The following is a 27,354-nucleotide window of genomic DNA, read 5'->3' on the forward strand; positions in this document are numbered from 1 at the left end:
AGCCAGGGTGGCCTGATACCCATTGTTTATAAAGAGAGAGGACTTATCAGGAGAAAGCAGACACTCAGCCTCTGCATACCTGCCCCATGCATGCACCCATTATGCTGTGTGTGCGTCAGCTGTGTGTCTGTTTGTGTCTGTTCGGCTAATAGGTTCTATATTAAGGCCATAAAAGGTTGCAGGAATAAATGGGAAACAGCAAGAACAGGATAGGTTTCCTTATTTAGGATGTGACGCCTAAAGTCTTGTCATGGTCAGTAGATTTACAGATGTTCACTCCACCAGTGAAACCTCACTTCTCCTGTTTTTATTCTTTCTTTCTTTGAAATGGAAAATCTACTCGAAAAGAAAAAACAAAATGAATATATACAAAATCAAATACTGGACAGAAGCTGAGCTGCTCTTCGAGTGTTTCTTATTACTGATGTTTATAAAAAAGGTGAGAGTATAAGCAGCATGGCCTATTTTTCTGTGGGTGTGCAGGAGTGTGGAGTTACCTACAAGGCACGCTGCTGCGGCGTTATGCAGAGGCCAGCAATGGGATCAACGTTCTCTGCGGCCCTGTTTTTGATTATAACTATGACGGCCTTCGAGACACCACCGAGAAGATAAAAGAGTAAGTTCACCGCAGCGGCGAGCGATGACGGCGCTCGGTCAGCTAGCTGATAACAACTAAAGTGAGCTTGCATGTGCATATGTGTGTCAAAACACAAGGTTCAAGGTTATTTTGTTGCCATTTGTGCATAAAGCAGCGCAGAGCTCTCTCAGTCGTAGAGAAAAGAGAAGCATAAGCAAGACAATGCAAAATACAACACAAATATAAATTATTAACTATATTATAGGCAAGGCAAGTTTATTTGTATAGCACAATTCAACAACAAGGTGATTCAAAGTGCTTTACAGAGACATTAGAAACAAGAACAAATAAAAAGCATATCCTGCCACCCTCTTGTAAAGAGGGTGGCAGGATATGCACATTTCTGAGGTAGCAGTGAGTCCCTGATAACTCCCTCAGCTCTTTCCTGGCAGCGCTGTGTGTATATGGAGTCCACGGATGGACGTTTTATCCCTCCGATGCTCTCCAGTCTTTATGAGCCTTTGCAGAGACTTCCTGTCTGCCTGTGTCATAAATGCACTATAAATATATGGCGAGCATTTCGTCTCCATGTGAGGAATCATTTAAGTGATTAATAACTACACAGCATGCTGTGGTTTTCACTTTGTGGAGCTTACATATTCTCAGTAGCTGTGCATGTTCCACCAGTGGTCCAAAGGTACGAGTGTTTAGTTCATTACTGATGCTGAACTGGTTGTGGAGGTTATTTAAAGATTTACTAGACTTCTGATGCAATTTAGCTCCTAACGTAAGCAGCCAGAGTAGTGTAAGTGATGCATTTGTACGGTGTGCTTTTCACTTTTTCACATTTTGCACGTGCCTCTGATCCCCCTCCTCGGTCCAGGTTCTCAGCTGATGGCTTCCCCGTTCCCACCCACTTCTACACTGTGATTACAAGCTGCCAGGAGGTGAACCAGACGGTTGATGAGTGTGACGGAGCGCTAAAGGTTTTCTCCTTCCTCCTTCCTAACAAGCCAGACAACAGTGAGGCATGCAATGTGAGTAAGAATGAATTCATGGCCTTATGGAGCTTTATTTTGAAAGGTAAAGACCCTCCAATCATTCCAGCAGGTGGCAGTACCTCCATATCTTTGTAGTGAATTCATTTACACAGTGTGAGCAGCAACATGAAAAAAAAAAAGACCTTTAACCTTTTTTTTATTAAGCTGTAGGTTTTTATTTAAAGATTAAGAAAATGAAAACGTGAAAAACAATCAAAAGATTTACAGGATGACGCTTTGAATTTTTAATTCCCAGGCATTAAAGTATCGCCGATAGATAAACATTTACTTCTCTTGATTGCCATTTATCGTTTTAAACACAGTAAATGTCAGATACTTTATGTAATGACTCAAACTGCAGAAAAATCATTTTGAAGAATTCTCCTTCAGCTGGGTTTTGTCACAAATTCGTCACTTTGACCATATTTCTTAAAAACACCAAAAGCACCGTTGTAGGTGCAGTTTGATATAGTATCATAGAAAGAGGCAGGATGAAATTCTATCTTTGTACTAATCAGAATCATTATTGACCTGCCTTGGGCACATCAGAGGATCAGAGCCCAAACCAACATTTTATGTCTCACCTCTTTGAATTTCTGCATTTTAAAATGATTATTATTGTTGTTAACATTTTGTCATTTGTCTTTGGGTAGTATTATTATTAGCTGGAGGCACTTATGACGTGTTGTCTCCCAACAGATAATCCATCTACACTGAGAGTAGGAATAAAGGAGAAAATTAAAGAAACCAGCTGCATATTCCAGTTAGTTACTACGAAATCTGATGGATTGTCTTGACTTGCCTCAAGCTATTTGGGAACCATTGCTGTTATAATAATAATACAAATACCACTGGTATTATAATCTTGTGTAATATGATGACTCACCATGGCATTCTGTGGGTTTGTCGGTTTCCAACTTCTGGGTGAAGTGGATATTTGTAGTGATGTGAATGATTCAGCAAAGCTAAGCTGACAAAGATGAGTGTAGCTAATCCTTTTTCATTGCAGCCAAATTGAGGTGAATAGAATGGGCTCGTGTTCAGCTCCATGTCTTACATTTGAATCTACGACTCTGTGGGGCTATGTGAGCAAACAGCATCTTTACTGTCCGTGCTCGTCTCCTTCATCTTTGTTAGCTTGTTAATTAAATCAGAAATTCTTACAAAAGATTGTTCACTGAGAAAAAGGAGAATAAAATGAATATCGCGAAGCTTAACGATGCTATTCTGCAGAGCTTCGATTTTGTGTCGGCAGCACTGGACTGCGGTAAAATAAAAGCAGTCAACAGGCCTGTCTGCTTTCTCCTGCATGAGCTGAAGTCATGCATCGTGTCTTTGTATCTGCTTTTGTAGTTCAGGTGACAGTAATGAGCTACAATGCATCCTTACAAGCAACTCATTCAGCTTCATTAATCGTTTACTGAAGGTTTAAGATGATGTTTTTCAGTTAAGAGCGTTACCATAGAGATGGATAAGTCTTATCAGAAGACAGTCACGTGACTGTTATGGAAGGAATTAAATACGTGCTGTTCTGAAATACTTTGACGTTCCTTCCAAAATGTTTCTTCCCAAGCTCCTTAGACTTGTTGCAATAAGTTGCAGTCGATCATCTAATATCTGGGAGGGGATGTGTTGCAACACTGACGTTTGATTAAAGCACCATTCATGCTTTAATAAGCACGACTTACCCACTCTGTGTTAAATCATTATGAAGGCCGACTGCGTGGCTCCAAATTAAAGCAATAAAATAACAATGGGCAGCATTTCTCTTAATTCACTTTTAGTGCCAGTACATTTTCTTATTCTGCGTCCAAGCTCAATAACAATGTCACATAAACTGTGATTAATCCGCTGCCCTGTGTGCTTGTTAATGGGCAGCTTTGTAAACATCTCCAAACTTTCCTGGGACTCTTCAGCTCCAGTCGTGAGCAGAATGAATGGAGCGGCAGATTAAATGATGGAGCTTTTACAAACAGCTCTAAATATAAAACTGCAATTAGTTCATGATAAACACACTGCTCATGTTTATGCAGACCCTACAAATATATACTCAGTATAGGTTAAACTACTTCCATTCTCATGCCATGCTTTTGACTTTTTTAAAAAACTAAACAGCCAACAAGCCCGTGCTGCGGATGCACCACTGGGTCATTTCGAATCACCGAAAAAAAATTTTAAACTCCTTTTTTGGGTTTATGTGTGGACGAGGAATGCAGAGTTCGTCACGCAATGTTAAAGGTATGTGCCTTTTTCCACGTCACGCTGTGCGCCACGTTATTGTTTACAGGAGATGAATTGCAGAATGGCAGAGAGTCAGATTAAAAGTATTTTGTCTCTATCTGCAGGTTTTGCACGTTTACACAAGCAGTTACCGTCCCTCTATTTACAAAGGCAGAGGCCTAATTATTTTACATGTAGTTGTTTTTTTCCCTGTGTAATAATATTCAACATTGCTATCAATACATTTTTCAAAAAATGCCTCTGTGTGCAAAATGGGTTTAAAAACACAAATCGTGGCAGGATCAGCCTGATGTTATTTGTATCCCGCTGTAACTTTACTGTATAAAGAGCTAACATCTCCAAAATGTCAGGAGTAGTTAGTCATTACAAGAAGTGTTTGTGAACTAAAAATCAAGAATGTGGGATGCTGTTTGTCTGTGATTTTAACAGCCCAGCGCTGCTCCCGACGAAAGGGAAAAGCAGTTATGCAGGGGGACCTACCTCGGCACTTGTGCAGGTGAAGCCAAAGGGCAGATTTGCTTCACCATATTTTCTAGTCTTTGGCTTAGAATGAAGTTGGTTTGGAAACATTCAGCGATGCTTCATCTCCTGCTTTGCGTTTTTGTGGGCGCCCATGCTAGCAGTGTCCAAGCGTTGTTTAGTTTTTTCCCTTTTCATACCACGCCCCCCCTGCAATGGCTCTGCGCCCTCCTTAGGGGGCGGGCCCCACACTTTGGGAAGGTCTGGGTTAGTGTGACTGAAAAATGTGCCTCTGAATAAACTGGCTGCTCCTTGGATTAAAATTTTAAGCCATCGGCAAACATATAAATCGTGTCTTATCTAATAGCTGCAAGAAAAATAAATCAGGAAAAGTGCTAAAACATTTGAGTTTGTGTGTTTTTATGGTTAAAAATTCGCCCATTGTCACTTGTCAAACGGTACAATAGATGTTTAGCTTCACTGATCATTTGAGGAGAAAATTGAGCAGATGGCTTCCCAACAACCACCAGCGCGAGCTGTTTGAAAGACATTACTGATCTAGTCTCATGTTTTTACTCCAAATGTCCTAAATGATAAAAACAATTCTTTTCAGAGAACACGGAGTACATGATCAGTGTGTCTGTGTGCAACATATCAGCCATTAAGAATCTGCACTGATAGCAGAGGCTAATGAAAATCTGTATTACAGTGAGGTTATGGTAATATGCTAACTTATAATATGCTAACAGCTAACTTACTGCACAAACATAAACCGACTCCAGTGTGTTGAGATACTTTAGTTACTGTCACAGGATTGTTGACAAGATGTTCCTCACATAGTGTTTGATTATTTGACGGCATCATTTTTGTCGTTAATTGTCAAAGTTCATGGATGTTTTCAGGGGAGGGCTGCGAACTGTGCAAACCCTTGCCTTGCAACATGATTCTGTGCTGAGACATACTTGATGCAATAAGTCCTGCAGACAGTGGAAATGGACAGACTGGGAGGGGAAGCCAACAAAAATCTCTCCATGATGAGCCAGGCTAGTCCAAAACAAGCAGGCGAGGGAAAACTGCAAAAGGAAATTACTAAAATGAGGAAATTGTAACAACAACAACAGATTGTTATATATCATATATTGCTCAGTAATAGCATGCCTATGAATCTGTGTAAGAGAAGATGGGAAATGAAGGCTCAAGAGAATGAAAAAGGAATGAAAGAGGGAGTAAAAACATAGAAAACTGTAAGGAAATATTCTTTAACAATATCCATGGAGCAAAGAAACGGGCTGTAGTTATTTGTTGGAAGTATTTATTGCTCTTGATATCGGAACAGTTAATCAATCCTGACAAATATTCCCCTGGACAAGGAAACACTGTCTGTGCTTTCCTGTCATCTTACTCTGAATATTATAATTGTTTCTGGGAAATGATTGCACTCCACTGATTACTTTGAGTCTGATAAAAGGTATAGTTGGAAGCTGGCAAAGATATTTGATGTGGAGGAAACAGCTGGCTTCCTGGCAGACTCCCTGAATGGATAAATGGGAAGATGTTTTAATGTAATGTGCTTTCCAGGGAATAACTCTTCAGAGGGTGAGTTGAGGATATCCTGACAGGCTTCAGCGCTCTATTTGTTTTGGTTGATGTCCTAAAAGAAACATAATCGCAGGGGTTGCTCTCACTCTGTGTGTAGGCATGTGCGTGACAAGCGTCGTGAGGATAAATAGTTTTGAGATATGGTAAATGGTAAATGGCCTGCATTTGTATAGCGCTTTTCTAGTCCATAGGACCCCAAAGCGCTTCACACTACATTCAGTCATTCACCCATTCACACACACATTCACACACTGGCGATGGCAAGCTACATTGTAGCCACAGCTGCCCTGGGGCGCACTGACAGAGGCGAGGCTGCCGGACACTGGCGCCACCGGGCCCTCTGACCACCACCAGTAGGCGCCCAGTCACACACACCGCTTCAGCTCATGTGTCTTGGAATGACAAAATATTATTCTTCGTCAGCCTTTTGCTTGTGAGTCATATTGTTTTGACGTCTTATAACGATTATGTTTGAGTTTCTGTTTTCTGTAGCTCCGCCTGAAGCTGTGTTTTTAGTCTGTCAGCAGGATTATGTAAAAACAAACAATCTGACATTTTTCAAACATATATGCACATAGTTACATACAGTTGATTTTATTTAGAAAGGCCTACCTACCTACCTTTATCAATACACCATAATATAGTAATTGTAACATCCATTTTCTTGTATTGATGGGTGTTGTCTTGGTCATGGATCCCCAGACCTCCCTCCCCAGCCTATTTTCAGGGAGGTACTCGGGCATGTACAAGCCAGTTGGGCGTAATCTCTCACGTGTGTTCCAGGTATGTACTGAGCCCTTCTCCCAATTGAACATCCCAGAAACACCTCACCTAGGAGGAATCTTTAGTTCGTCACATGCATGAACCAGTATCAGTATCAGTTGTGGTTGGATGCCTTTCCCAATGACGGAGCTCATTACTATTCACAGAATGTGTTGAGAACAACCTGAAATGTTTTCAGTTTTATTAGAAATAGCGTACTTCCTGACTGAAAAGTTTCATCTTCCCAAAAAATAGAGAGTCTGTCCTTTGCTTCCTGGAATTCATGTCATCTGTGGATGACACTTTAACCAGTATACAGTAGCGTTAAAAAATGTTGGGTCCATCCGATTCACAGATGTCCTAAGAGGACAGAAACAAGAAGACGGATGAAATGCAAAATGAAACAAGGAAATTCTTGAATTATCTAATTTCAGGAAGAGCCCAAGGGGAGATACTTATCTAGTTTCAAACTTATTTTGCTATCCTGACTGTAAATGTTTAACCAACCACGAGGATGGATACAAAAGCAGACACTATGCATAGGATTTCAAAGTCTTTAACTAATTAATTGAAGAAAAGAAAGGCAGGCAAAAATGAGACACTAGGAGAGTTTCACAGGGGCCGGTATGGGCTCAAAATGTGGTCATAAATATTTTGTACTTGTAAAAAAGATTTGTGTGTGGACTTAGAAAAAAAACCCCTGCAAGTTACAAGTACGGATTTTGACCCTATTTTTCTTCCTTTCATCTGATTGGTCAATGTCATGTCAATCACAAATGTAACAATCCAGTCAGAGAACAGATGGGTTTGGCTGTCGAGGGGCGCTTTTTTTGAACTGCAGGTCTTTGAAGGGAATAAATGCCCTTTTACATGCCAACCCACGAAGGAAAACAGTCTGTGGTCGTCCGAGTTTGGTGATTTTTGTGTCACAGGACTACGTGTTTAATACAGGGACTTCCACAGCCTTTTCAACAGCGCTGTGATGGCGGGCAGTGTTTTGGAAATGACAGTCTTCATTACAAAGCTTTCTTCGTTATGAATTAGCATACATGTTTTTATTGAACATTTGAAGAACCAGCAAAAAAAACAAACTCTTGTAGAGGACATAAAGTCAGAGATAGAAAAGACAAGGAGCATCTAGTACAGGTAGAACTGCTGCAAAAACCCACAGAGCCCAGCAGCCAGCAACAAATTCTGGATCCTTTGCTTTTAGTTAGCAGTTAGCATTAGCAGCACATCCTGCGTCCGATGTGAAAGGACCTTTATGCTGCGCACTGTGACTCACAGCAATGGTCCTGGGTCAGCCCTGACTTTGTGTTAAATTAATCCTAAAGTAATAATGGTATTTCTAACCACTAACATACCACAACTTTATCCTTTCAACAGCTACTGAAAGTTAGGGGACCTAGCTGCTATCGGATATTTCTATAGCGATCCTCCAGCTTCAAACTGTATCACCCTTCAAGGACCTGCAGTTCAAAAAAGCGCCCCTCCGACAGCCAAACCCATCTGTTCTCTGATTGGAGTCCACACACAAATCTTTTTTACACATACAAATCTTTTTTACAAGTACAAAATATTTATGACCACATTTTGAGCCCATAGGCCGGTTCTTCTGTAACAGGAGAGAGAAGAGTTAGTCTTGGCACTGCTTTTATAGAGAGGTGTGTGATCGGAGATGGGGGGTTTGGCTTACTTGGTCTACAGGTGAGTGAAGCAGCTGAGCGGAGGGAATGCTCTGTAGGAGTTGGTGAGCAGACAGTCGGTGGAAGGAGTGGAGGGCAGGCAGGGGAGTTCTGTTCTCTTCTTAAAAAGAGTTGTTTGAAAATTCCAAGTGATTGAACAGGAGTGCATGGAAGTGGAGCTAGTGGCAAAGAAGGTCCAGGTAGGTACGCTACCAGTCAAAAGTTTGGACACACCTTTTCATTGGGTTTTCTTTACTTCAGGCACTCCATCATTACACGTCCTGGAGGTGTGTTTGGAGTCATTGTCCTGTTGAAAAACAAATGAATGCAAAGTGGATGGCATGTCGCTGCAGGATGCTGTGGTAGCCATGGTTCAGTGTGCCTTCAGTTTTGAATAAATCCCCAACAGTGTCACCAGCAAAGCAGCCCCACACCATCACACCTCCTCCTCTATGCTTCACGGTGGGAATCATGTATGTAGAGACCATCTGTTCACTTTTTGTCTTTTTCAGACAAATCTCTTCTGCTTGTTGCTTTTCCTTAGTCGTAGTTTCTTTGCAGCTATTTGAGCTTTTCAGCTCCTCTAAACAGCTGATGTAGAGAAGTGTCTGCTACTGGAACTCTTTGTGGGCTCTGACCTGAGGTGTGATTTCTGAGGCTAATTACTTGGATTAATTTATCCTCAGCAGCAGAGGTCTTCAAATCTTCATTTGCTGGGGCGGTCCTCATGGGAGCGAGTTTTGTCGCTTGATGGTTTTTGTGACTGCACTTGGGGAGACATACAAAGTTTTAGCAATTTTCTGGACGGACTGACCATCAGTTTTTAAAGTAATAATGGTCAGAGGATTGACGTGGGGTTGTTTCATGTTGTCAGTGAGGAGCAGAGACACTGAAGGCAGCAGTGAGCCACCAGGGGAGTGTCTGTGTCCCAGGCTGAATGAACAGTGTATTTGTGTGTGGCAAATAAAAGGGCCGCTGCCCAAATCGACCATTACGGAGCGACTGGTCCTCAAATCAAGTCTTCAAATTTCAACAATTTCGATTTTATAAACAGATTTGTATGTTCTCTATATTTAACATTATGAACCCTTCGCACCACTTTCTTCTAAGTATAAAAGTTTTATATAAGTCGCAGCACAACAACTGGAAAATTAGTGAGAAATCTAAAATACGCATTGCCTTATAATCCAGTATATCTCTGACATTACCCAAAATATAAATATTTTTAACCATCTTTTTTCTAACATGTTCAATATGAGATTTCCATGTTAATTTATCCTCCAATACTACGCCCAAAAAAAACGGAGTTCAGTAACTCTCACATCCACTCACATCCTGGGCCATCTGATCTCAGGAATTCGCATGATAAGGTGGGGCCAGGTTTCACAATGAGCTCACCCGAAACTCTGGCTGATTGGGACCCATGCCCAGTTTCACACCTTGGCTCAGGCGATTAGAGGATCATCAGGGGGTCCTTTTGTCCCTCTGTGGGGGGTCACTCCCACTGGGTTTATATCTGGGACTCTCCACCATTTGACCTTAGAACTGAAGAAGCTTCTCGGATGAGAGGTGAAACGTCTTCAAGTAACTTAAAGAAGTCCAGACGCTTTTCTTTGCAAGCTCCTTTGACTACGATGACCTGGATGACTGAGAACCTTCACAGACATACTTAACCAGTTCAAAGTGATTCCTCTCACCCCATAATTCAGCTTAGAAATCAAAATAAAATGTTGCAGCGTATCAAAAGCTGTTTTTTGATTCAACAAATACCCCTGTTGTATATTTATTTTTGTCTGTTGCAAATGAAATGTTGTCAGTAGTAGTCATCAATGTTAATGCCATTGATCTGTTTTTCCGAAAGATCACTGATATGGCATTAGTCATACTCCCAGCATTATACAATCTAAATTTCACATTATTTCCATCAGTTGATGCATCTTGCATTTTATTGTCAATGTTATCATCAACAAAGTGTAGTGGTTAGAGGTTGCTGGTTTGATTCCATTGTTGATGTTTTGTATATTATGTTGTGAACATAAGAACGATCTTAAAATTACTTCCAGCAAGTTTTACGTACGGTTGTCCTGGGACAACATGTTTGGTACTGAAAGCTTCTGGATTGCTTTTCAACTCCATGTTAAGCAGCAGAACCACCGGTTATTGAACCAGAACAATTTTTGAAGTAGATTCATTCTCACACCAGTTTGGCGTATAAAGTACGGAGTGTCAGACCTGTCTAATGCCATAACCCAGAAAATCGGGCCGCTGAAGCCAAATGACAAGTTGTGTGTTAGATCAACTGTGTAAACACATCTGGTCTGTTCTGTGTTCACCAGCAATCCATGTGTGTCTATGAGCTGTGGGTTAATCTTGGAGGCTGTAGCCAATCAGGCTGGTACAGGCTCAGAGTACAGAGCCAATATTTCATCTGCAAAACTAAGTAAATGTGGGTTCAGAAAGGAAACGATATGAAACTTTGCAATACTGGATTTCTCCTAAATCCAATACCTACCTACCTCACAAGAGCTAATTAAGATATAAAAACAACCACAAAAGACCTTATGACCTTGTATAATTTCTGGTTACTGGCATTTTGACTACAAACTTTACAGGAACCAACAACTCAGGCTGTGAGCAAATATTGATATTAAAAAAAATTCAGAGTCATGTTCAGATTAGAAGCTTAAAACGTGTCATTTCTAGACAGCTGGTGATTCAGAGGTTTAGCATTACTGGTGTCACAATCTAGCTCTGAGGAAAGTCACATTCACCAGCTGTAAATCTGTCACGCATAATAACTGCAATATTGGGATCAGTGTGCAGCTCTGTGTCATGTGTCTTATGACCTTGTTAAAATTGTCAGTTTGAGGAAGCATGAAAAGGTGTTTGAAAATTTTTTTTATTGCTTGATATTGAGATTCCTGTTAATTCTGCAAAGTACTGACATTGAGTCAACAAAATGGCAACGAGTAAACCAAACTGTCAGCAGGGCAGGTGCTGACATGTGTTTCTGCTCTCCCATGAACAATGGTGTGCTGGCTTTGAAGCGTAGTTATGTGGTCAGTATTTTAACTTGTTTTAGGGATTTCATTTTGTCTCACATAATCTTCGATCTTGGTAAAATTAAATCATGCAGAACCAACACAATCTAGCTTTAGTTTCAAATTACTGAAACATAAATTTAGAGAAAACAACTCAATGGGTTCTAAATGTTTAGACGTTTTTAAAGTGTACTTCTCTGCTAAAGAGGGTTTTTACTGCACCTTGGATATTCAACAATGAGTTTCATAGTTTTCCATGTTGCTTACACCAAAGCGGCCACAGAAATAGTAGGACATTCTTGCTGTTTGATATGAGAAAGGTTTATGGACATGTGTAATATTTAATATACGTTCTGGCTGGTAAAATTTCACAACATTAATATATACAGAGGCAGAGATACAGCGTGGTGGGATTTTTTTTTTTTTTTTTTTTTAGCTATGTGAAACTTCAGCAAGCCCCAACAAAAAGGCGGATCCATCCAGTTCACAGATGTCTCAACCGGAAAAACAGGAAAAGGGATGAAATGTAAACTAAATAAAGTACAGGGTCAAAGGTTGCACAAACTGAAATGTTAGTCCTGAATAAAAATAATGAGAAGCAAGGCAGTGTGCAGAGGTTACAATTCAATTCAATTCAATTCAATTTTATTTATATAGCGCCAAATCACAACAAAAGTCGCCTCAAGGCGCTTCATAGATACAGAGAAAAACCCAACAATCATATGACCTCCTATGAGCAAGCACTTTGGCGACAGTGGGAAGGAAAAACTCCCTTTTAACAGGGAGAAACCTCCGGCAGAACCAGGCTCAGGGAGGGGCGGCCATCTGCTGCGACCGGTTGGGGTGAGAGAAGGAAGACAGGATAAAGACATGCTGTGGAAGAGAGACAGAGATTAATAACAGATATGATTCAATGCAGAGAGGTCTGTTAATACATAGTGAGTGAGAAAGGTGACTGGAAAGGAAAAACTCAATGCATCATGGGAATCCCCCGGCAGCCTACGTCTATTGCAGCATAACTAAGGGAGGATTCAGGGTCACCTGGTCCAGCCCTAACTATATGCTTTAGAAAAAAGGAAAGTTTGAAGCCTGATCTTGAAAGTAGAGATAGTGTCTGTCTCCCGAATCCAAACTGGAAGCTGGTTCCACAGAAGAGGGGCCTGAAAACTGAAGGCTCTGCCTCCCATTCTACTTTTAAATACTCTAGGAACAACAAGTAGGCCTGCAGAGCGAGAGCGAAGTGCTCTAATAGGGTGATATGGTACTACAAGGTCATTAAGATAAGATGGGGCCTGATTATTTAAGACCTTGTATGTGAGGAGCAGGATTTTGAATTCAATTCTGGATTTAACAGGAAGCCAATGAAGGGAAGCCAAAACAGGAGAAATATGCTCTCTCTTTCTAGTCCCTGTCAGGACTCTTGCTGCAGCATTTTGGATTAGCTGAAGGCTTTTCAGTGAGTTTACGTTTATATTATATTTCAGATCCTAGAAATAACTACGTCTCATGTTTCCCTGTGTGGCAAACAGGATGAGGACCCAAACGCAGGACTCGGAACACGGAAAAGTAGACTGAAAACGGCGGCTTTATTTGCTGGAAAAATTCTACACCGGATACAAGAAAATGAAACCGGAAAGTAGAAACAGTGCTGTCAGCGTTGATCTCGTTATAATGGATGGCGTCAACGCGTTAATGAGCTAACCACACTAACGCATTGACACCGTCCAGCCCCACGCATGGGGTGATCCACGGTTAATGGAGATTTGCTGTGTTTGCTGTCATTTTAACGAGATTAATGCTGACAGCACTACTAGAAACATGAAAACTAGTGAACTAAACTGGGATTGAGAACTAGGAAAATACTACGAGTATGGAGGAAACACACACAGCACTGAGGAGGTTTGATGGTTAACAACGTGACGCCAAACAGGGCAAGACTGAGGACTAAAATACACAGGCAGGAAACAGGTGCAAACACAGCTGGGACTAATGTCCACATAGCACAGAAGACTATGAAAGTAAAACGGGAAACAAAGACGTCGTTCTTCTTTACTGTAAATCACTTGAAAAAGTCACACTGCAATTGCACAACTTGTGTGGTGAAATGTTTTCAATTACTGTGGAAAATATTAGAAAAAAATGAATGCATGATGGTATCGGCTGCTGAATCACAGCCTTTGTTTCTGCAGAGCGCCGAGGATGAATCGAAGTGGGTCGAAGACATGCTGAAGCTCCACACAGCCCGAGTACGAGATGTGGAGATCCTTACGGGCCTGGACCTCTACAGATCCACAAACCTCACATACACCAACACCCTAATTCTCAAAACCTACCTGGAGACCTTTGAGAGGGATGAGTAGGAGCCAGAGACAGAGATGATCATATAGGATGTAACCCTTTGTAAAATGTCTGCATTTTTATTGCATGCTCTTTGGAAAGACAACATAATGCTGTTCCACTGCTGAAGAACCGCCCAAGAAGTGCTTGGAAAGGGAACACATATTTGAAAATTACAAGAATGTTTGTTATGACAGGAATATTACAGTACTCATTCTAAAGCACACATCAAGAACCACACCAGTGTTTTATGTCTGTGCCTAAAAGAGATTTCTCCTTCACATTTCTACTGCCATATGCACTGCATGCTATGAGATTTAATATGTAAAGTTACATGTGTTTAGTCATTTAGAAAAATCCATTCTTGGTGGTCTTCGATCATGGAAGATAATCATTGTGAACTGACACAGTGAGAAGTTTTCATTGCAAACTGTAAGAAAATAGATTTAAAAAAAAAGATCAAAGTGGTTAAAAAATGACGTGGAAAATGAGAACATATCAACCAGGCTTTAATTTCTTCAATCTTGTAGTTTGACCTGTTCACAGCAGCCAGTAAAACAGGTGGAAACACAAACTTTTAAAATCAACATACTCCCAAATTACTCACTGAGTCTGTAAACTCATCAAAAGGTTGATCAAGATTAAGACACTTCTATAGGTCCAGAACTCTTGGCCTTCAGCTGAAGGCACGTCTGCACTGGCTTAACTTTACTTCCTGTTTCATACTGCCTGTGCCACTAACTATAAGACTATGATTATGGGCAGAGTTTTCCCAAATGGAAAAAAAGTGAACACATATTTTTTCTTATCTTTTAATTTCTGAAAATGTAGCACTTCTTTTTTACAAAACCCAACTTTCTCCCTTTGTCCCTAAACCACTTGATGGTGATCCAGCAGATGCTAAGAGTTTAACACCAGCAAATGTGCAAATTTGCTGGTGTTTAGTTTCTTGATTGCATGATGATTTAACCAACAGTTGTGTGACAGGTAATCCAACAGGCCTAACCGACCATAGTCCTGCACCTACAGTGAAAAACTGTCGTTGTGATTTCATAAGCACCTGCTTGTTATCTCTTTAGCTAACTCTGTCAAAAGGTGTGAATTTTTCTACAATTTATCATATTTATAATAACTTTGCCACTCGTCCATCCTGCTAGCCATCGCTTCTCCGATTCTGTTCAGTGTCCTGGGCAGCTGAAGCTGAAACCAAGCAATCATTGGGTGAAAGGTGGTGTACACCCTATATAGGTTTCCAATCCTCCACAGCTCTTACATCTGAGACATGCATTCACATTCACACCTTTGGGAGGAAACCGGAGTACCTGCAGGGAGCTCATGCCAGCACAAGGACAGCATGCCAATTCCAGTCTTTTCTTGCTTTTCCCGTTCTAACAATGTACTCACAATCACAACAAAGGAGTGTGGTTTGGAACATGTCCAGTTTAATTAAAAGTTTAAAGAACTTAATGTCACCACCTCTTTTAGAAAATTTAAAGAGAAATGAATGCATTCATCTCAGTCCAAATGATTACTATTTTGCAAACTGAATGCAGACATTAGGTGTGCAAAGAGGCTGCTGTAAAACCACGTGTCTCTGCAATACAGTGTAATATAGCCGAGATACTGAAAACACAAATTAAAATGAATATCGTTTGACCTTCACTTTGATTTTGAGCCAACTGAGTTACAACATGATAGCTTAAAATGAGACCTAACCTCGAAACCATGGAAGTGTCCTTTAGTTCTGTTTAAACGGTGGAGAGGCGACACTGATGTCATCTGTCTGACGTTATCTCTTTATCCAAATTCAACTTTGCTTCCACGCCTTTATTCCTACACCGATAAGCCAGAACCTGCATTTTTTTCACGTTTGACATTTTGTAACATTAGCCCAGTGTTACCATACCTAACTACTCGTGACTGCGTAGCCATAGTCATGGTAATAAGTAAAAGGATCAATAAAAAGTCAGTTAATAGACCTGTCAAGATGTGTATGAAGCCATGTTTATTCTTGTAGCCTTTCAAATAAAATCTGTAGAGTAGTGGAAACGTTCACTGAGTTGTTTTTTATTGTGTTGTTCTCTGCAACCACTGGACTGGCAGATGATGATAATAATAATAACAATGGATTGGATTTATATAGCGCTTTTCAAGGCACCCAAAGCACATGACAATGCCACTATTCATTCACTCTCACATTCACACACTGGTGGAGGCAGCTACGGTTGTAGCCACAGCTGCCCTGGGGCAGACTGACAGAAGCGAGGCTGCCATATCGCACCATCGGCCCCTCTGACCAACACCAGTTCAGGTTTTCATGATGACTCCTGGAAACCTGAGAAGTTTTGTTCTTAAGAAAGCATCAAGGTTTCTGTGATGGCTCAACTTCAACTTTATTTTGCAAACAGATTTCCTTGTAATTTATTGCTCATGCTTCATGTTAGCCAATCAGTGTGCCCTCATGGATTATGTTTTACATGCACCTTTGTCCCCTAAATGATTAGAGCTGGGTCACATTACCTATGAAGAGCCCAGGCGTTCTTTCACCTGGGTGACTCAGCTGGAGGTGATCGGGCCCCAGCTTGTGTCCAAGCAGTGCACTACACCACGGTTCCCTTTTCTTGATCCACAGCCATCTGGAAGCTTTCCACTCCTGCAACCCTCTGATGCCAACAACTGTAAGTGTGTGGTACGGAGACCGACCCAGGAACCTCCTGTAGCCCATCTCAAGGGTTCATAGCAGATCCTCCACCCGTCAGAATTCTACAAGCTGCTGATATTTTGCCACCTTTAGCTCATTGGTGTCCTCAAAATGGTTCTCCGAGGGGGATTGCAAGTTCAAAGGTCAACAAGCCTGTAAAGCCTGTACAGGTCTTCAGCTAGTTCAGAGGTTTAAATCAGTATCTGGTAAATCTGGCGTTTGGCCTGTTGATTCCCTGTAGAGATCGCATCAGCTACTGTGTTCAAGACCTCGGTGGTGCCATATATTTCTCCCCTCTACCAGGGCTTTAGGGGAGCAACTCAAAATATGTGCTCACTCCAAAGCCTCCAAAGCCTGCCACATCTGTTCAGTCTTCACAGCAACACCTGCAGAGGAAACTCCAATGTCTGCTGAGGCTCCAAAAAGTAGCACCTCCCTGGTTCTGATGACCTTGAACTCCTCCGTTGGGCTGGTGAAGGGAATAACTTGTAGCTCCATTAACAGTAGAATCAGTTTGAGGTTCTCAGGGTTGGTGTATAAAGTGTGTACCTCTTACAACAGAGACAAGGGTTTACATCCAGCTTCCCATCTGCGGATACACCACAGGCACTTTGATTAGAGTCAGGAATGAGTCAAGAACTTTGTGTCTCTTGTCACGGTGAGTCTGCAGTAGCTTCAGTCATATTAATATGATTGTGTTTACTTTACATTTCTTACATTTTATTGCATGACTGGATATTTGTTTTTAATATAATAGCCGGTGTGAGTGTTTGGCTCATGGTTGGCACATAATTGGCACACAGCTTCTTTCTCTCTTTGCTTAAGTGGCTCAGTGGTATGCTTTTCTTAGCAGAATGACAGTCTTGTTTTCTGCTAGAAGGAGTTTTTCACAGGTTACATAAGCTGCATAATCATGCAGCTTATGTAACATCATTTAGATCACACTAGGTGTGTTTATGCATCTGCAGTAACCCCAGCCAGCTGGCTCCCTTCTCACATCACTCGTGAACAAGACCCCGAGATACTTAAACTCCTCCACTTGGGGCAGGGTCGTGTCCCTGACCTGGAGTGGGCACTCCGGGTCGCCTTCGGGTCAGGGAACGGGTCCTGACTGTCATCTGTGCTTATGCGCCGAGCGGCAGTTCAGGGTACCCAGCCTTCTTGCAGTCCCTGAGTGGGGCACTGGAGGACGCTCCTCCTGGGGACTCTGTCGTCCTACTGGGAGACTTCACTGCTCACGTGGGCAACGACAGTGAGACGCTACATCCAGATGAACAGAATAAACTTTGGGGGATACACACGATAATGTTTCATCTCCTTAATGCACGTGTAGTGTCTCTTCATTTTTCCCAACTAGCATTCTTGGAAATTACGCATTGTTCTATGTTAGGACACAGGTCAGCTGTTTTCTACTACCATACATTTGTAGGGTGGGCATGGGCAGTGTGAGGACCCAGGAGCGGACACAGACGTGGAGACAGCGCTGAACTTGAAACAAAAAGCGAGCCTTTATTTTGGCTGGATTAAAGGTGGCAAACAAAGCAGAAAGCTATGAATAGCTGACTATGATGAGTCTGTGCTGGAAAATGAAATAACTATAAAACGAATACATGAATGAGCAACATGAACATGACCAGCATGCCTGAAACCAGACACAACATGAACCCAAACACTGGGTTGCATGACCCAGACCATGACAATATTCAAGTGGTAACACGAGTCAGTCCCAGTTAAATATGAAATATGAGCTAATATGCTACTTAAAGCGAAAACGATAGCAAATCTCACAAAAGTGAGTAAGTTGAAGCTGGACTCCCTTAGGGTGGTGTCGGGAGGATGTTATCCAAGATAAGAACAATGCAGGATAACACCTCCTACCCACTCCATGACCTGCTTGCCAGTCACAGGAGAATGTTTAGTGAGAAACTGAGATTTCTCATGATGCACCACGGAACAGGACATGACGGCTGCCCCGTACTCCTCCATCGAAAGCACAGAACACACTGAAATAGTTACAACAGCCTGGCTTCTGCTCAATCAACAGCCTCCACAGGCTGATGACCTGTTACAGTTAGAGTCAAATGTGAGTCATACATATTTAATCTGTAATATTCTTGATATTTATGATTGATATTAGAGCTATTTGTAATATGTTGGAAATCTCACCTTCTTCTATGGGTGGGACCATTTTGATGCTTCAGTCTGTTTATTTCTCGCTACAGATAAGGTTATTCTACTGATCTTCATGTTTCTCTACACTGTAAACCAGAGAGATGACGCACATAAAACCCCCTCTGGACATCAGCCGAGTCCTGTTATCACACTGCATCATAGTTTCATGAGTGATTTATAATCAGGGGCACTTATGTAGAAATGCTTCTCAGTTAGGTTGACTCCTTTTCTGTAATATCCCGGCTCTCCTTGGACAGAGTTATATGTCATTTACAGGTTTTTCTTTTTTTCAAACACCTCTCTAATGGCACGATCTGATATCGTCGCGTTGGTGTTGATCCTGGAACAACAGATCATCCATAATGCATGTCAGAAGTTGGCACCAACACTTTTGTTTCACACTGAAAATGAAACATAAAAAATCTAAATGAAATTCCTGCCCCGAGAACTATAATGACCTGAGACGTTTGGCACCACAAAAGAAGAATATTGTTAAAGCAAGACTGTGTGAAAGAATTTCCTTTTCCTTTGATTAGAGATCATTTCAATGGTAATGCGTCTCATTATATTTGACCTTTCTGCAGAAGCCTCGTGTGTTCTTTTGTCACTAGTTTAACTGGTTTTAGATTTCAACGAAAGAGCTTTGGTTTTATTTTAAAGGCCTTAAAAGGCAAAGGTTATGCACTGTTAGAAATGGGAAGACATCCTATATGACAATGTTCGGATCGGAAATGTTTACTTTGTGAAAATTACTTCACAAAAAATAAAAGTTTCAAGGTTTGCGTGCGCTCAGGTACGTGCTTTGATAAAACTGTCGGCGAAATGTGAGTCAGCATTTCACATCATCACAAACGTCTTTAAAAGTCCATTAACAGCTGTAGTTGTAAAAGTAGTAATTAATTTTAATTCAATAAACCAATAAATTGTTTCAAGCTGTTATCAATCATTGATAACAAGAGAAATCAAAAGGCCTGACACTGAAGGTTTGCATCTCGATTCTGATCTTTACTCCGTGGCTTTATCTTTGTACCTCGCAGGCACTCCAGTAAGTTTTAAAATGTGAGCAAAGGAGCAGCAGCTGTGGCTCCACAAAGGAAAAACGCATGAACACGAGGTTATCTTTTTATTCTGACAATCATTTGCTTGCCCAGTTCTTGTACTTGGTCCAGAGGTCATTGCAAAGATATCTTTCTTTTATCCGCATAAAGTAACGTGCGTCTCTTTGTGTACGTCTGCCGGACGTCTCTCTGTCTCCGTGCAGTAAGAGACATATTCGAGTAGCTATGGATTGGATAAGCGAAGCAAAGAGAAACAAGAAGAAGATCATAGTGAGTACAGATTTTTGTTTTAATTATGTGGTAACTGGAGAATTTAACGAGACACATTGAAGGCCTTTGTGTCATTTTTACTCAAAATGTAAATGAAAGTTTATGATAATGAATTCTTACCAATGGCTGGAATGACACCAGCGAGCAGGCCTCCGATCAGCCTGATTTTAAACGTGTGCTCTGCTCTATGTCAACATTTAAACATTTCCAAAGCTTGCATTAAACAGGCATCTACCTAAAAACCTGTCACAACTTCATACGTGACTAACTGAACAATAACAAGCAGTTGTTCCTATCACACATGTTTGTCGAGAAGATTACAACAATTTCCAGACATTTGCGCGCACGTATCGTCTGGGAAAGCGTTGAATGGGCGATTATGAGATCCAGCTGTTCACCTGATGATAAACACCCCTGTGTAAAGTCAGCGTGAAATAATGAATACAAGTCTGATTGATGGTAATTATTCCAACAATCAGTCCAGAAGCCATAGTCTGTAAAACTGCACGTCTCCTCAATTTAATGTTATAAACTGGTTGCTCTAAGGCACTGACTAAATGCAGCTGATAAGAGCACCTATAAAATAAACTGCTACTTTTCCGTCATAAAGAAGAAACTGCAGTGGCATCTTGTAAGTAGAAGGTAATAAAAAAACACCACAGTGAACTGCAGCTGTATAAGTTTCTGTTGCACTCTCGTTTCTGTCATTAAGCCCTTTGCTGCTTATTTTACAACTCGTTTGGCAACAACAAACTGGAGAACGTGTTTCCACTCACCGATAGAGCCTGACCGTTCTGTGCTTTTGGTTGTGTTTGACTTCATAAGAAAGGATTTGTTGCTAGGTTCGCTTCATGTTTGCATTTGTGTCGCACAGATTGGTGTCTTGGCTGTGTCGATTGTGACTCTAATCCTTGGCCTTGGACTCGGTCTCGGACTGGATTTGCAGAGATGTCAAAACCAAGGTACATTCACAAACAGCCACACACACAAACACGCAAACGTGTCTCTGCAGGCTCAGAAACTTCAAACACTTATATACAACAAATACTTTCTTAATAAATTGCATTATTTTCCCATATGGCTTCATCGTCATGACTCGGGTGAGCGTATGCTGACGATTTAGGTTCATTTAGAACCGTCAGAGTGAGTCAGGCACCAAATCAGCATCTCATGTCAGAGAGAATTAACTTCCTCCACTCATTTTAAAAACGTCATTTAAAAAGGAGAATGTCCTCCTACAAATGTTTTCCTGGGATTTCTATTCCTCACAATTCATTAAGTTGTTATTTTTTCCTGTTTAAAGTTCATTTTTACCACTGAAGACCTGGCGGTGACTTATTTTGTGTCTTTTCCACAAATCTCAATTACTTAAAGGTCAAGTGAACATTTATTAAAGGGTGGAGCAACTTTGACATTTATGAAGCGCCTTGAGGCGACTTTTGTTGTGATTTGGCGCTATATAAATAAAATTGAATTGAATAGTACCTGATTGTACTTCTAACGGTCGAATAAGCTTTAGAAACGAAGATGAAAGATGAACTGAAGTGTTCACCTGTCAACAAACATTCTGGTCTGAATGTTGAAATGCTGAAAGCTTTACAGACAGAAATGCTGAAGCCTAAAGACTAATGTCAGTCATGTTACACTCGGTTCTGTGCCTTTGTCAGAGAAGGTGCTCTCCATTAAAAGCACCAGGCTGTTTCCTCAGGGTCAGAGCTTTAGTCTGTACATTGTAACACTTCTTTTCCGAATGACTTGGCTGCCGGGAAATGTTACCGGTGGTGAATCCAGCCAATATTCTTTTTCACCCGCGCAAAAAGATTTTTGGTTACATAACAGAATAAGCAGGGGAGCAGGGGCACTGCTGTTTTTAAGCCTGTAGAAACCAGAAACCTAGAAATGTCTCTAGGAGCTCAAACCATCTAGCAGCCGACCAGAAACAGCATCATAGATCCGGGCCTGGAAACACATACACAGCCTTTTATAAGCACTGGAGGATGCATTAGTGTTCCAAAAGTGATCATAATTCACAATAAACAATGCAAGAGTATCAAATGAACCACACAGGTTGATAGGACTGTGGTTGTTTTGTATTAAATGTGCATTGTTGCATACCAGCATGGCTAAAATCCAAGAACACAGCCAAAATACTCAAATAGTTTCACTGGACGCTTCCCCTACCCTGCAGAGAGCAGCACTATTTCCATTTGTCATGTGCGGGAAGTTTTTGTCTTGATGTCTAATAGAAATCACATTTAGTGTCACAAGTAAACTGTACAGCTGACAATGTGACACATGAGTATATCTCATCTCATATCTCACCTGATGTCAATTTCCAAATCCCACAGAAATGCAGAAAAAAGCAAAAGCTTCGCAAAAAAACAAAGGTCTAAAGAAAAACAGTAGGCCAAATCCATGACCAATCTGGTGCATGTGACTGTTTCACTGTTTTTCAAGCTTTAATACTCATCAGCATGTGAATAAACTGACTCAAATGATCAGGAAATCAAGTTTCTCATGTGAAAATCAGCAAGACTTGCAAGAAACAAGTAGAGACAAGAACAGATGGAAAGCTTAACTTACTGAAAGGACAATCTGGAAGCTGAAGGGAAAATGGTCCAATTATGCAAAAATAAGTCCCTCTATTAAAATATGTGAGTCACATTGAGATCTCACGTCCATTGGATGACAGGGTGGGGATTATGAATGCTAACATCTCAGTGTATTGAGGTTATAATAATCACCTGATGTAAGGCGACAAATTTCAAGAAAGAAGCTGTTGTATTTGCAAACATTACTTATCGTAATCCTGGAGGACGTGAAGAAGTGTTGCCTGTGTATTCCCAGATTTAAAGGCCAGAACTGCGTGCAAAGAAAGAGCTGTCTAGCAGCTTATAGGCGTCACTGTGCTGTGAAAACCTAGCATCGACTTGTCTGAAATTTCACATGAAATGTGAAGAGAAGAGACCACGTTTCATTTGCTTTGGTGGAATTTGTCTGGCTCCTGTCTCATCCATTTTCACTGTGGTTATGCAGCCTCAGCTGCTAATTTAAGGTGGGACTCAGTTATTTCATGACTGCATAGATGAGCACTGCTGAGGCACTTCACAGTGCTTATTAGATCCAGAGTGTCATTGCTGTCAGGACAGATAACAGATTACTTACATGTAGACAGATGTTCTTCCCGTACTGTGTTGGAAAATCTTCAGTACATTGAGCTCATTATATGTCTGAGTACAAGAAAGCCATGATGGGAAATCCTTCCCTTGGTTGTTTTTGTAATGATGAGTCACCAGTTTAAGATCTGAAAATGTTCCGTTTGTTTTGAATGAAGAAGAAGAAAATAACGTCTTCTCCTTTATAAAGTTCAGGTTATCAGTTGTTTTGTTTTGCAGCTCTCTTTGTTTCCTTAAATGTCTCTTTTCATCTTCATTAATCGACTAACTCTCCGCTCCTGTTTTGTCTCTGTTGCAGTCACGCCCCTCACATCCTGCAGGAATAGATGTTATGAGCCTTTTGACAACGAGAAACCTGGCTGCAGATGTGATGAAAACTGCGTCGCCGCCAACAGCTGCTGCTTTGACTACTATGACATCTGCACTGCTCCTAGTGAGACTTTGTTTGTGACTTGGCTGTAGCTCAGGTGGCAGAGCAGGTCAGCCACTAATCAGAAGGTCGGTGGTTCGATCCCAGGCTGCCTCCTGGCTGCCAAATATCCTTGGGCAAGATACTAACCCCATGTTTGCCTGCTGGTGGTGGTCAGAGGGCCCGGTGACGCCAGTGTCTGGCAGCCTCGCCTCTGTCAGGGTGGCTGTGGCTACAATGTAGCTTGCCATCGCCAGTGTGTGAATGTGTGCGTGAATGTGTGAATGACTGAATGTAGTGTGAAGCGCTTTGGGGTCCTTAGGGACTAGAAAAGCACTGTACAAATGCAGGCCATTTACTTACACGTCCTTCACTGCTCACCAGCTGCACTGAGTGTACTTCTGTACTTAACTCCATGACCGTTTCCTTCAGCTGAGCAGTGGGAATGCACAAACGTGCGCTGTGGCGAGAAGAGGCTGACGCAGAGCAGGTGCCACTGTTCAGATGACTGTCTTTCTGCTGGAGACTGCTGCACCAACTACAAACACGTCTGCCACGGTGAGGCTGCAGGGACATCGCACAGGGTGCAGACACAAAAGAAATCTGTAAAAGCCAGTAACGTTTCAGGAGACCTGTTTAGCCATGAGAAACACTTGTAGATCTTACTGTGAATAAACAGAGAAGCTTGATGAGAGAAGGCGATTTCTAAAACTGGTTTATTGTTAGAATTTCCTCTTAGGGTATGAGTGGCTCCCTCAGTGTAAACCCCTCTGTATACGTGGTTCATCTTAAGGACCTCTTAACTGGAGTGGTGTAAGAGTTTGAAAGCAGGGGTATATACAGCACATTAAAGCTGACCCAGTTCTGTAGCTTTTCTTGTAAACAATTGCTTTCTAGTTTAAACCCTAACCCACAGATATTTATCTAAGGAAAACATTTAGCAGCATTTAGAGGGAATTTTCTCTCATTACATCTCTAGAACCCTACGTGCACTTATTCTGCCAGCTTATACATACAGCTTGCAGCAAAAAAGGCAAAAACAACAGACGTTAGGAAGTGTATTCAAAAGTCCCGTACCATCAGATGTCACTGGAGACATAAACATTATGGTCTCGCCGCAGGAGAGAAACAGTGGGTTGAAGATACGTGCGATGACCTGTCAACCCCCACGTGTCCCGCAGGGTAAGAATTTATACCAAATATATTATAATCCCTTTGGAAATGCAATAAACTGAAGATTGATTGAAAACTGATTGAAATGATCTTTGATGAGCAACTCCATGCATGCTTTCCAAACAGCTGTATTTGTAACATAGCCTTTCAACGATTATAATTATTCTTATTATTTTAAATGAGGCCTTGCTATTTCTTATAATCGCAGATTGCATTTAGAAAAGTAAAAGTAACTACAATCTTTGGATGATAGGGAGTATCAAGCTAACCAACACAAGCTAGCGTAGCTATAAAGGTGTGTAGACAGTTTGGCTGTGAGCAGAGTGAAATGATCTGATCTGTGGTGGACACACAAAAGTATTCCTACTCATAAATCAGCCAATTTTTATCCAGCTTGGTATGTTTATGTCAGTATTTAATGTTTCAGAGTTTCTGCTACGTTTGATGGTTGTTTTCTCTCCTCACAGCTTTAAGCAGCCGCTGCTCCTTGTGTCTTTGGATGGCCTCAGGGCAGAGTATCTGCAGACATGGAGTGCACTCATCCCTGTCCTGGATAAACTCAGTCAGTGTCAACCTTCTGTTTTTAAAGAAACATGCTTACCCTCATACATGAACAAAACCTCTTACATGTCTGTTTATTGTAAGAAACGTGTGTCTATAAATCGCCTGCCTTTAGGCTGCCTTTGGGCTGTTTGATGACAAATTGAAAGCTAACATCATCATTCATAAGAAATCAAAGCTTTAAGATGAAACATGCCCAGTTATCTTATCAAAACAGATACATATTTAAATGCTTTCACACAAAGGCAGCTTCCACTGAATTTCCTGCTTATCAAATATAAATTAGTGTGTTCAGGGTTGCATCTTATGCTTAATGAAGTTATTCAGCCTGCAGGCAGGGCAATGACTCACATGGTCATATTAAAAGGAAGTCACATGGAGGAATTAATTTGGCACCATTCCTTATTTATTCACAGGAAGGTGTGGAACGTCAGCTCCATTCATGCAGTCCGCATTTCCCACAAAGACTTTTCCCAATCACTACTCCATTGTTACGGTACAGACGCACAGCACTCACACTGCTGCATACATTAATACGTCTTTTTTACAGTAAACAAACTTGATCTTTGTGTTTGTTAGACGTAGATAACGTGCATGAACACAAAATGCAGATTTTAAATAAAGATGTTTATTATTAAAGGCCCTGAGTGGAAAAGAGTTTGTCCCCTAAACCTAATAACTGGTTGGGCCACGCTTAGCAGCAACAACTGCAATCAAGCGTTTACGATACCTGGGAGCGACTCTTTCACAGCTGTGGAGGAAGGTTGGCTGAATTGTTGTAATTCAATTCAGCTGTGTCCCTGGTCATGTGCCCGTTTGTCTGTTCTCTGTCTTCTGTCTTCACGTCTGCCCCCAGAGTCTAAGTGTTTTCTAGCGTTTCCTGGTCTCTGTGATATTTAGTTTCAGTTCATGCCTAAGTTTTGTATTCCCTGAGCTCTGGAGTTTCAGCAATCAAAGCTGTGGTCAAAGGAGCTTGCAAAGAAAAGCGTCTGGACTTCTTTAAGTAGTTTAAACCCACTGGGTTTAAATCTGGGACTCCCCACCATTTGACCGTAGAACTGAAGAAGCTTCTCGGATGAGAGGTGAAACGTCTTCAGGCAACTTAAAGAAGTCCAGACGCTTTTCTTTACAAGCTCCTTTGACTACGATGACCTGGATGACTGAGAACCTTCACAGAAATAAAAGCTGTGTTTGAGTTTGAGTCATCTCCAATTCCTGCATTTGGGTCCTTGCCACCACCGCATTTTACTGTTGGTATTCAATTCAATTCAATTTTATTTATATAGCGCCAAATCACAACATAAGTCGCCTCAAGACGCTTCATAGATACAGAGAAAAACCCAACAATCATATGACCCCCTATGAGCAGCACTTTGGCGACAGTGGGAAGGAAAAACTCCCTTTTAACAGGAAGAAACCTCTGGCAGAACCAGGCTCAGGGAGGGGCGGGGCCATCTGCTGCGACCAGTTGGGGTGAGAGAAGGAAGACAGGATAAAGACATGCTGTGGAAGAGAGACAGAGGTTAATAACAGATATGATTCAATGCAGAGAGGTCTGTTAACACATAGTGAGTGAGAAAGGTGACTGGAAAGGGAAAAACTCAATGCATCATGGGAATCCCCGGCAGCCTACGTCTATTGCAGCATAACTAAGGGAGGATTCAGGGTCAGGGTCTGATGTTCCTTTTCTAAATTGAAGGGTTCCAAAAGTTATACCTCTATCTTGTCCATCCAGAGAGCATTTTTACAAAAATCTTGGGGCAAAACTGAGACGAGCCTTTGTTCCTTTGGCTCAGCAGTGGTTTTTGTCTTAGAAGTCTGCCATGCTGCCTATTTTTGCTCAGTCTCTTTCTTATGGTGAGGTCCTCACTGACCTTAACAGAGACATTGACGGCTGTATCTCAGGTGGTAGAGCAGGCCGCTAACCAGAAGGTCAGTGGTTCGATCCCAGTCTGCATGCCAAAGCAAGATACTAACCCCATGTTGCTCTCTGATGCACCCATCGGAGTACGACTGTTAGATAGTGGTGTGGTGTGATTGGTGAATGAATTACAAGTATAAAGCACAAGAACCAGTCCATTTGCTATTTTAGT

At 41.4% G+C, this 27,354-nt stretch overlaps 2 protein-coding genes and 1 long non-coding RNA gene across 3 annotated transcripts in view; 2 read left to right on the forward strand and 1 right to left on the reverse strand.

Moving 5' to 3' along the window:
• enpp2l (ectonucleotide pyrophosphatase/phosphodiesterase 2-like) overlaps positions 1-14,539 on the forward strand; it is a 31,327-nt gene extending 16,788 nt beyond the window's left edge. Inside the window, exons 23-25 of the mRNA XM_026155618.2 lie at positions 484-616; positions 1,461-1,614; positions 13,594-14,539. Of these exons, the coding sequence (XP_026011403.1) occupies positions 484-616; positions 1,461-1,614; positions 13,594-13,764 (458 nt within the window). The 3' untranslated portion in view covers positions 13,765-14,539. The remainder of the gene's footprint in view (positions 1-483; positions 617-1,460; positions 1,615-13,593) is intronic.
• Positions 14,540-19,661: 5,122 nt separating this feature from the next.
• Positions 19,662-27,354, forward strand: part of LOC113015011 (venom phosphodiesterase CdcPDE) — a 47,318-nt gene continuing 39,625 nt past the window's right edge. Inside the window, exons 1-7 of the mRNA XM_026156901.2 lie at positions 19,662-19,942; positions 20,817-20,904; positions 23,417-23,551; positions 23,960-24,085; positions 24,649-24,709; positions 25,168-25,262; positions 25,678-25,757. Coding sequence (XP_026012686.1) covers positions 19,898-19,942; positions 20,817-20,904; positions 23,417-23,551; positions 23,960-24,085; positions 24,649-24,709; positions 25,168-25,262; positions 25,678-25,757 — 630 coding nt within the window. The 5' untranslated portion in view covers positions 19,662-19,897. The remainder of the gene's footprint in view (positions 19,943-20,816; positions 20,905-23,416; positions 23,552-23,959; positions 24,086-24,648; positions 24,710-25,167; positions 25,263-25,677; positions 25,758-27,354) is intronic.
• Positions 26,521-27,354, reverse strand: part of LOC145423774 (uncharacterized) — a 53,302-nt gene continuing 52,468 nt past the window's right edge. Inside the window, exon 4 of the long non-coding RNA XR_013904812.1 lies at positions 26,521-26,764. This is a non-coding gene — a long non-coding RNA (uncharacterized LOC145423774). The remainder of the gene's footprint in view (positions 26,765-27,354) is intronic.

This window comes from Astatotilapia calliptera, chromosome 22 (genome assembly GCF_964374335.1).
Source record: "Astatotilapia calliptera chromosome 22, fAstCal68.1, whole genome shotgun sequence".
Lineage (NCBI taxonomy): Eukaryota > Metazoa > Chordata > Actinopteri > Cichliformes > Cichlidae > Astatotilapia > Astatotilapia calliptera.